Source organism: Epinephelus lanceolatus, chromosome 1, assembly GCF_041903045.1.
Source record: "Epinephelus lanceolatus isolate andai-2023 chromosome 1, ASM4190304v1, whole genome shotgun sequence".
NCBI lineage: Eukaryota > Metazoa > Chordata > Actinopteri > Perciformes > Serranidae > Epinephelus > Epinephelus lanceolatus.
The window spans coordinates 10,916,505-10,928,046 of NC_135734.1; the positions used below are offsets into that span (position 1 = coordinate 10,916,505).

At 41.2% G+C, this 11,542-nt stretch overlaps 1 protein-coding gene across 2 annotated transcripts in view; it reads right to left on the reverse strand.

Annotated features, from left to right (window-relative positions):
• Window positions 1-11,135, reverse strand: part of pdzrn3b (PDZ domain containing RING finger 3b) — a 114,868-nt gene extending 103,733 nt beyond the window's left edge. Inside the window, exons 1-2 of one of the 2 annotated variants that reach the window (XM_033627083.2) lie at window positions 10,295-11,135; window positions 3,049-3,135 (exon numbers count right to left, since the gene is read on the reverse strand). In XM_033627083.2, the coding sequence (XP_033482974.1) occupies window positions 3,049-3,135; window positions 10,295-11,008 (801 nt within the window). In that variant the 5' untranslated portion in view covers window positions 11,009-11,135. The remainder of the gene's footprint in view (window positions 1-3,048; window positions 3,136-10,294) is intronic. The other variant, XM_033627084.2, reaches the window with a different exon arrangement.
• Window positions 11,136-11,542: the final 407 nt, after the last annotated feature.

Sequence of the window (11,542 nt, forward strand, 5' to 3'; positions counted from 1 at the left end):
GTGGCGTACAAATTTGTGACAAAATCTTTTGAAACTTTGTTCGATAAATCTCTCAATAAAACTTGTAACACTACTTTTAAAAACCCTGGAAACATAAGGTATTTTCAGACTGGAAGAACTTTTTCAGTCGTAGGAACCTGGTTCTAAGAATCCCTATTTTTTACGTCTGCACTGATTTTAGTTCTTAGAACATTGCTTTGAAGCACTATCTTCTAGCTCCTATTTCAGAGTAGGTAGCTGTCCAGCACAAGAGGAACCATGAATGATGTAAGTCTGCTGGGACTGGTCCAGATCGAAGTGTACCTTAATTAGTCAAACACAGCCAATGCTACATCGGGAACAGCCCTTTTTAAAAACCCGTAAGAGAAATGGTTACAGTGTTGGAGGCGGGCTCAGTTCATTCCTAGGAAAGTTGCTCAGTGGCACATGAAGCCAAAAAAAGCTTGATTTCTGTGGTATTAAATTACCTGGATCTTCCACACTGTGGGGCCCTTAGAGCAATGGCACAAGAGATTTTCAGCTACCAAGTGTGGCTGAGCGTGGCCAAGCGGCTAACTCTCGGTTTAGCCCTCCACTTACTTGAATAAGGATAAAAATGATTTAGCATTGTGGCTCCTCTAGACTTCCAATATGTTACTGGAATGAACAGATCAAATCCTAATTGTTAAACAAGTCATTTCGCAGCAGATGCGATGTAAAAAAAAAAAAAATGGATCTACAAGTCTTTTGCCATGCAATTCTGTAGGAAAACATCTTGTTGGGCCCCATGGCATCACGTGAGAGACATGGAGTAATTTCACTTTGGCCTCTATGTAAAATTGGCTCAGGAATTGTCAAAGCTTGACGCTGTTTCTGGGGGCTAGGTGAAAAAAACAGACAACATAAATGACAACTAAATACAAAAATAAAGAAAAAAAACTTGGACATATGGACCATATCAACAGTGATGTCTAATTTGTACTGAGCATATATATAATGGGGGAATACAAAGTGATTTTAACTCATCAAAGCAAACGTGACATTACTATACCAACTACTCTACTTCACTTCAGAATTTCTACTGGCAGTGGAATGCAGACAGAAAGCCCTTGAAGGTACGTACTGTAGTTCTCAGGCAAACTCCCCAGTGGGCAGTTCCTCTGGGGGAGTCCCCTGAACTGTTGTCTGGCCCTTAAACACCTATTGTGTGCAGTATGCCCACACCAAACAAATACGTTTTAAGAGTATCTCATGTTAAAGGGTCATTTTACCCAAATAAGAAAAAACATATATTCATCATCCTAACTGAGCCGTACAGCCGTGCAAATAGTTACAGGGATTTGTGCAGAGGTTTTGTGGTATGCCCCTCAGAAACATATGCTGCCACCCAATAAAAATGGAGAACTGAATTTAGTTTGTCCTGCTTAAAACACTGAAAAGTGACGAGTGAATGACATTGAATAACAGCATGTCTTTCCAGAAGTTATTCACCAGTTACTCAGATTAATCAACAGATTTCACTGTCAGCAGGTTTCACACAGGAAGCAGCAATATTATAGGTGGACATCTTAAAATCTGGCCACATGAAACCAAAAATATCTGGGAGGCTAGATACCAGTAGAGGTGAATGGAAAAATAAGTCGGTGAACCTTGGTCTTTAGTGTGGACCTAGTTTTAACTTCAGATGCTTACCAAGCCTGAAGGGGTGACCTGGCCTTTTATAAGGGCCTAAATGTTGACATGTGGAAATGTTGGATGGACATGAAGTAGTCTACACCTAACACTGGGGCTATGACCTCAGATTGAGAGCTAATACTGCTAACATCTCTCTTAGCGCTCTCTTCAAAACCACATAAAAATGTGTTCTACACTCCTGCTGAGCTCTGTAACACAACTGCAATTTAATGGGATACTTAAAGAAACCTCAAAAGTCACAGCTCTAACTCTAATTAATTATTTCTGCTCTGCTTCCTCTTTTGGGGGCATCATGTACAGTGTGCTTCGCCACTAATTTTCTGACAGGCTTATTACTTTGCCTTACATGTACCCCTATCTTCAGAGATGTAGACAAACTCGCCCTTCCAGAGACCACAAAACCTGGCAGCTGATTGCTCTTACCAAGCCATGCCAGAATAACAGCCACATGAAACACATGTGTCAAAGGCTACAGGGATATTAGCTATTTCCATTTTAATGAATAGCTTCTTAAACAGACTGCTGATTTGAGGCTAGCAGGGAAAGCGAAGGCCAAGTATTATCTTTGCTGTCTTATGGTTGTGTTTGATACATGGTTCTGTCACAAGAGTGAGAAAGGTTGCAAATCAACAAGACCGTAGACTCTGGTATAAAAAAAAAAAAAAAAAAAAAAAAAAAAAAACAGCGTTTTATGTGTGGATCTTTTTATAGTTTCCCGCTATAAAAGGTTTTACTATGATAATCTATGTCGCTACAGAAAAGTGCGTCACTGCGGGAGTGGAAAAATTCTAACACTTCAGTACAGTCGCAATGAAACAGATACAGGGAACAGCATTTTCAATAGGACCTCCGCTGCAAAAAAAAGCTCCATGTATGGAAGATAGCGTTGTAGCCGGTGTTGAGATATTTTCAACCCTTCACTCAGCAGAGCGTGTGGCATCATTAATGACTTTCACTTCAGAGCCCTGAGGCAAAAAACATAGTGGCTGTGAAAAGGTTCAGGCTGGGATAAAAGACCCTTTCCTCTCCTCTGTGTTTACCTCACCACCAAAATCCCCTCAATTAGAGACAAAACAACTGCGGTCAAAGCCATAATCCCAGATTTAACTCCCATAAAAGTAATTATAGTTTTTTTAATCAGTAATGCCAAATCCGCTAAACCAGACCAATATATAAACACAATAAAACTTGATAGATGCGGTTCATCTATCCACAGACTAGAGAACACATGCATGACTGTCTGAGCTGTGTCAGTCAGTGCAGAGAGAGCCTGTGGTGCTTTAAGTATGTGCTATTCATTCCTGGGTTGCCATATGACACTTGGCTGATCACCGGGGGAGATGAAACCTCCAAGACGCTTGGCTTTCAACCTACCGCGCATGGCCTTCCTCCTATGATGTTAAAACCCAGAGATCCGCCCTCACGAAGAAGGACAACCGTCTCGCTTTTAGTCTCGCCTTCCTACAGACAGACAGGGGAGAGACATGTGAACAAAGAGATGGCAGGAGGTTATAACATAATAATCCATTATTAACTCCAGGTGAGCAACAGAATGATTCAACTGGGTACTTAAAAAGGAGGAACAAAACAGACAAAATTACTGACAAATGATCTAAAGCTGCTTGAGGTAAATTTGTGATATTGGGCTACATAAATAAAATTGACTATTAGACTATTAGAACATAACAGAGAGGGACTTAAACACATAAAATTCCAAATAAAACAAAATGTCGGGGTAAGAGCAAGTTAATACTACCTTCCTCTACACATAAAAGGGCCTCTATGTGAAATTCAGAGCGTATGAGTTGTCTGGACACGGTTCTCAACATTGAGGTGGCTGAGCCGACAGCTAGCAGTTAACGGTGCTAACTCCATAAACAGTGCTAAATAATGGCAACAGTGCTGACAGACCTAATGGTATTAACAAGGGGGAAACCGGAGGGTGGGCACTATGCTTCTGCAACGACGCCATCCCAATATCAGCGGTAACTGCCGTATGAGCCCAGTGCAAAGCAGCAGTTATTAGCTTGCCAATGGGATACACACAGACTCACATACACGAGCACACACGTGCCTCCAAACTGTCTACCACAACAACAAACAGAGAAGCTCGAATTACAACACACACACACAGGGGAGTGACTTCATTCTCCACTATGTCTTATGGCAAATAGTGAGTTGCTGCTATTCTAATGACCCATGTTGCACCATGTCTGTACAAGAGTTATAATTAATAGACTGATGCTGAAAAAGAAAGACAAAATAACTGATTTTATATCAAAATTGCAGTCTGAAACAAATTTCAATTATTTATTCAAATTAATTCAAATTATTCATATTACAAAGTTAACAGCTTCTTCCGAGGTGTAAGAATTTTTTTACACACAGCTGCCATATTGCCAGCATATTCTGCCTAACTGTAACTAACTGGTGTTAATTCAGGGTGTTAGCCAAACAGAAAGGTGACTTAACTTCTTTGTCTGAAATTATTCACTCATTCATTACTCCCTACTTACAAGGGAGTTATACGCAGAGGACTACATGGTGAGCTCATCTGCAACATGAAAAATACACTTTCGGACACTACTCCGGTCATTTTCTTGGTGCCATTAATGACATCATTGCTGTGGCACAATTAAAACATGTCATATCAACGTCAGCTAGTGAGCCATTCATAACAAATACAAACATGCATATTTGTGATAAATACATGATATTACACTCAGCGTAGTTTCCCCAAATTAATAAATAACGTTACCAAGCACTGTTTGTGTTGTGTTGCACTGCTCACATTAATACGATATACTGGCAGACAGGCAGGAGGAGAAAGAGCAGGGCAACTACAACCTGTCCTATTAATATAATTAATTTTCTGTTAAACATTTGATATGTTGAAGTTTGTTATACCAGTTAATCGTGTAATAACTTGCAGATTTAATCTGCAACAATCACGGCTAGTAGCGACCCAGCTCACTAACGTTAGCTAGCGTTAGCTCTCTTCTATACGGCACTAGCCAATTTATTTTACCTCTTTGTGGACAAACGACTATGCATTAAATTAACAATTTGCTACATGACTAAAAAATGGTAAAACAAACTGCATATTGGGAAACTTTGAGTCCACTATATAGGGTATAATCATTTCCCCTATACATTCAGACAGCACTACAAAATGGCCAACTCATTAACGTTATATAGTGGACTATGTGGTGAGTGGTAAGGGATTACAAACACAGCTATTGACTCTTTTCTAGGTAACAAGTTCTCTGTGTACCGCTGTCTGGACAATTAACATTAAGCCAAAGATGGTTTTGTCGAAGGATAACATCACCCATCACACACAAAGACCAAAAGAGTGGTAAGTCTTTCTCGATATAAAGAGTCTAACTTTAACTAAGCTAATCAGCTGACGCAGACAGGTAGCTAAAGGTTAGCTCTGTAGACGTTAAGTGTAAATGACAGAGGGCTGGTGGACAGAGCTGTTGGAATCTCATGGTTAAACTTTAAAGTATATCATAAAAATATTTTAAACTTACTGCCCAAAAAGCTCTGAATCTTGATCTCCAGAACGCAGGACTATAAAGCAGCTCATCCTGTGAAGCTAACGTTAGCTCAAGCAGCTAAATTGCGAAGAACAACAAGAAACTGTTATTCTATCTGATTCAGTTGACCCAGAAGCAAGTTTGTGATTATGCTTGATACAAATTATCTTGGTTAAAAACTGTAGAGTTTAATTTTAATATATTTATTTAAAAAAAAATCCTAATATTGGTAAAATATTGAATTGTTCAGCCCTAACCTTCACCATTTTCCGAGGCTTAGCCAGCCCAAAGACTAGAAGTGACCAGTCCAAAGAGCTAACAGCCCTTCCCCCTCACAAACTGTTGTCCTATGTAAATTAATACACCAGAGGACCTCTTACTCAGTGGCAACCTGACATGAAAACCTCTGGGAAACTAGCAGAGTCAGCTCTTAATCTGTTTTTTTCAAGCTGGACTTAGGAGGGAGTTATGAGGTAACATAATTTCAGCTGCCACTCCAGTATGCTGCGACACAGAGAGACTAAATATAAAGCTTGGCATGTACAGTGTCCTGACTGCCATGTATTCTAAAAAGACCATCATGTGCATGTCAGGCCATTCAGGAATGTGCGCTCCTGCACAGTGTCACGCCAGCATTAGCAACACATGCTTCCACATTATAGTGACTACAGCCGTTACTGTCAACAAGAACTCAGTTGGGCGTCAAGTGAAAACTAAGCTGACAAATTATTGCAAAAAAAGTAAAAGATCATCCACTTGAGATATACTGAATCTGCCACAAGCCTCAAAACAAATTAGATGGATTTTAAAGGTGTTTTTACATTTCGTCCACGAGCACCATTAAAATGAACTCAGAGTAATTAAGGAGCGTTTTTCCACATCTGTGAACACTCTAGCAAAGTGCTAATCCCTAAGAAATGAAGTGAATCTCTTTAGGAGGTTGTGTATTTACTAAAACGAAAAGGTATGCTTAGGCGATTAAAAAAAAAAAAGCAAAACGTGATCACGCTAACATTACTTGGGGGGAACACATGGAAGCTATGCCAAGTAAACAAACGTTCAACATTCACTTTAATGGGAAAGAAGGCCATTTGTTACTGAGGAAAGAGAGCAAACTGGCAGTGAAACGTTGCTCACTGGTGACTTGGCACACTCACAGCAAGCCTTCACATCAGCAACAGTCACACTTTCCGAGTCTGTCCTGCATCAAACTGCTTCCCCTACGTCTGTTTCTTAAGTGTATCTAATTATAGTATTGGTACTGTAATGCAGAATGAAAAAGGAAATATTGATTCACAACTATTGATATGTGATTAAGCAGCCCAGTCACTGGAAGGAAATGTCGGGACTATACATTTCTGAAAACCACAGATACATTACATTTTTATATTTTGTATCAGCATTTCTTAAGCGATGTAGTATAAGCTGAGTTTGTCATCAGGAAGTGGAGGTAATGCGGACCACTGGTCTGCATCACCTCTGTTCAAGAGCAACAAACAAAACTGGGTGTTTTCTAGCAAATCATAGCAACATTCCCAGCAACTTTTTAGTCACCAAATGTGGGTGTATTCTGGCAACCCTTCGCTACGTTTCCACTGAGATAGTGCCACAAAAAGCAGTTGTTTTTTTAATGAGCCATGGCTGTGTTTTGTGCCAGAATAATGTCTGCAAAAGTGGTTGGCTTTTACTGAGACGTTCCTACATTTTCAGCTGGTAAAAAGCTAGGAAACGCAGTTGGTTTTTTTTACCAAGACATAGCTGCATTTCCAGCCATGATGGTACCACAAAAAGCAGCTTATTTTTCCCAAGCCATCTCTCCATTTTCTGCCAGGATAACCAAGCCATTGCTAAATTTCTGGCTGGGATAGCACCACAAGAAGCGGTTGTTTTTTACTGAGACGTCACTGTGTTTCCAGCTTCCACCAAAAGTGGGTATTTTCAGCCAAAAGACGATCTTTTACTGACCACAATCAAGTGTTTTTTGTACCAAACATAACAAAATGTTAACCACAATGTTGTTGGGATGTAAAGAAAGATAAAGTTTCAATGTATCCACTATAACATACAAATGTTACATATCTGTGGTTTGCAGAAACATAGGCTGTACAATGCCAATATTGATTCTGGTGACTGGGTTGTAAGAGGCAGAAACTCATTGGCCTGGTCGTGGCCATTTCAGATTGTGGAGGATGTTAGATGGTAGATTTTAAATCAATTAAAGCATTATTTCTCAGTGAAACTTACTTATGTATACAAAGAAAGCAGCAGATTAATCAATTCCTTTCTTTAAAGGGGTACATTAAAATAAAATAGCCCAAACTCATGTTTTCAGTGACTTCTGGATAGATTTTATTAATGTGATCTGTCATATTCAATTGGCACCCATGCATTAGAGATAACTAATGGGCTGCATTATTCTGTTAAATTATCTCATGGATTCATGCTTTAAAATTAGACCATAATTATTCTTATCAGATTGAGGCCATGATTACCCAAATCAAATTAGATGGAGGCTAAATCTGTTTGATGTCTTGTGATTTTGATCGACACTCTTTATCGCATCAAGTAGCGCAAACACTGTCATCCACAGCAGCTGAAGAGGAGCTCGGTTCAAAAACCAAGATCTGAGGCTGAACGGAAAGTGTGACAGCAATTCGAGCAGCTTTCCTGAAGTGAACCAGAGGGAGATCTGAGCTTTGTGTTGTTGCTTTGTTTTATTGCTCTGGCTGGCTCACTGAAGACATTTGAAAAGTGTTAGGACTATTATTGGAAACTCAAGTCAGTTATTCCACATAGCCAGGTCAGCCTGATCTCCCTCACAGTCGCTGCCTGGATATTAAAAGAAGACATTAAAATCCTCCATCTGGCTCAGGAAGCCTGAGCCGAGGAGCGACGGAGGCACAAAAACAAACTAAAGTAGGTTACCCGTCATGCTGGGCCTATACTCCCTCTGTGACAGTGCATCCAGGAAGAAATATGTCACAACAAATCTGCATTAGACTCTTGTCACCATGGAAATTTGGATTTGTGAAATGGATGCACTCCATTTGGTTGTTCCAGATTCATGGCATTATGAATGCTGGCTCTCTTGCATGGCTTCAAAAGAACCAAGCCATCATAAATGTCATTACCTGGACTTTTCCTGCTTTAACAAGTCAAAATTTTCCATGCCAGAGAGATTTAACAGGCAATAACTGTCACCAAATGTGATAAGAATCAATCAATGACATCACAAGGAAGTTAGGCCCTGAGAGAGTTTCAGTGGCAGTCTGCAAGTCGCCCGCCTCCCACAGCTAATCCCACTTGTGATGCTCCGTTTCATATTGCCATGTGTGTATTGAGCCTCTCCCACCAAACAATCCTGCTCTCTGCTTGACTGGACCCAATGAATGAGCCCCTCTAGAAAAAAAAAGCTTTCCAACTAACCACACCATCCACAAAATGCAGTTCCTCCTCTTCCCAATGCTGTTTCTCTTAAGTGAATGACTTCCGGAACAATTCCTGTGTCTTTTATGTATGTTCAAAGGACTTTATTCCCTGTGTTAACATTAGCAGAGCTGTGCTGAGAATAATACACTGAATGTATATAATCTCAGCGTTGGGGATGAAATGCCGCCGTCAAATGAACTATGATAACCAGCTGTGCTACAGGAACAGAAAGCTACTGTATACCAGCATGAGCGATTTCACCATTTCCCCGCATCGGTGCTTTTGATGCGCAATTTACCAGTCTACCGGAACGCATTTTGCTGGGAACTGAGTCCATGACGAACAAATGAAACCACCAAGCAAAAAAAGGGAGAATAGTGAAGTCTTTGAGGGATGTCACTTATACAAGATGTGCAGTTGTGTGAGAAATTGAAACTTCAGTGACACAAATATAGGAGTCAAGAGGTGTAAAATTAAAGAAGGACAAAATCCAAGAAAGGTTCCCATTCATCCGCAATACTTTATGTAACTGTCAGCAGTGAGTGTGCCCAATCCAAAGCTCCTCCTCCTGTTCTCGGACAGATTTTTATAACTGAGCCTGATCACAGTGGGACCACTCCCCTCCGCTGATCACAGCAGCAGTTCAACCACCATACACTAATTCAATTCATTAACTGACTTATGAACTCCTGCATCCTTTATGATGTTGATAATTGGTCATTACAGGAGACATTAGGTTCTTAAATTTGAACCATAAAACAAGCTTACACCAGGGTTCCTTGACTTTTTCCTCAACAGAAGCCTGCGTTAGCCCACAGATTTAGATACATTATTAACCAGTGATCAGCACACAATTCTACATATTTTGTGAGTGTAGGTTGAAGCAATAAATATCAGTCACAGTGTCCATGAAACATTGGGACTTTAAAGGACTTTTTGGAGGTTGATGATATTCACTGTCTTCCACAACACTCATGCAACTTTGGTGCCAGTAACTCTGCTCCATCTCTGATTCTAATCTGTTATGAGTGTCTCTGGGAAAGGGCGAACATCTGATGACAACAAGCCTCGAACAAGCATGCTGCGAGGAGGCAATATAACTGGAACCTGGCTCTTGTTGTGTACAGAAGTGCAGTAAATATTTGGCCCTCCCCCATTGACTGCCAGCTGGCCAGAGACACAGCTGACATCCATGTCTCAAAGCAGACAGTGGAGAAACAAACTTCTGAGCTCTGTTAGGACTCCTGGAAAGTTGGTTTCAAACAGGACAATCCTTAAATAAATCCTCAAAAAAAGTTATATTTCCATCTAGTTTAGAGTATCTAAACAACATGGAGGGGCTGTAACCTGATATAGTGAGTCCCAGAGAGCAAGCAAACATACTGGGAATGATATTTTCAAGTTGGTCCTGAAACATCTTATAGAGCAGGATGTCAGTAAAGATGGGTCAAAACATATGTTGCTGATACATGTTTAAGGATGTTTAAGAATGAACTTTGGGGAATCATGTAGAAACACAGGTGTATTTTTTGCTGTTTTCATTTCATACCACTAGAATACAGGCTTCCCTCAGTGGCAGGCAGAAAGTAACTGTGGATAAGAGAGGAAAAAGTTTGCCTGTGCTCCCTGAGAGTAGAAACACTGCTTACCTTGCAGGAGAAAGCCACAGTCTTGGTGAGGGAGTCGATCCTCTCGCTGTACTCGGTGAATTTCTTCTGATATTTCAGAGCTGTCATCTGCAGCTCGCTGTGCACGGCGGAAAGTTGTGCCAGGAGTGACTTCTCCCTCTTGTTGGCTTTAATAGTCTGCTTCTTGAACTCTCTATCCAGGCTGATAATTTTGCACTGCAGCGCGCTGTTGTGCGCCTTCAGGGCTCTCAGGCAGCAGTGGCTGTTTAATTTCTGCTCTTTATGAGTGAGCATCAAGCCGCAGCCGCTCTCGCATATCCCCACCGGTCTGTAGTCGCAAGTCTCCCGCATATGAGCATCCATGTCCCCGAGGTTGAGCACCTCGTTGCATCCTTTATTCCTGCACTTCGCCGGGGAGTAGTCGCACATCTCGGCGTGCTCGGCCAGATGCTGCAGCTTCACCACGGCATCGCAGCCCCTCGCGTGGTTGTCACATTTGATCTCCAGCTTCAGGATGAGGTTTTTCAGAGGGAGGACGTGGTTCAGCTCTTTGGTGGAGATCCGCTGACATTTGACGGGGCAGCTGCTCTGCTGGACGACCCAGGGCAGCACGCAGCCGGAGCAGAAGACGTGACCGCACGGAGTAGTCAGCGGGTCCTCCAGGACTTTATTGCACAAGTTGCATTTGAAATCCGGGTCCACGGTCCCCTTGAAGCGGTCCAGCTCGAATCCCATGGTCTTCGAAGTCCAAATCCAAACTTGCTGACTCCCCACCCCCGCAGATCTGAGTCGGAGCAGTGGGGCGTTTTTAGCTGGTCATTGGTGGAGCGCTCGCAGACCGACTACAAGCTTTCCTCACTGTCTAAACTCTACTAATTGACCGAGACTTTTGGTGCATTCAAGGTCGCCTCGTACGCCTTTACTCTAAAGTTAAGAAAAAGTTTGTAAACCTGAAATAGAATGACTTTGGTTAACTTTTCAAAAAGAGAAACACATTGCTGTGGAACTGCAAAATGAAAACGATAAAATCTGGATCAAATTGAGTGTTGCTAAAAGCTATGACACCTAAAAGTTAAACTATTTAGATAAAAAAAAAACGCAAAGCTGCAACAGCAGTCTAATCCACAATAAAATTCTACTTTCTGTTGATAACACTGATACGCTTGGTCTTTGTCATAAAAAAGTTAAATTCAAAGTCTCTTATGCGGCGCTGTTTACATCACCTGAACCTTTAAATACGATAATTCTAACAGTCAGTGAAGGCAGCAC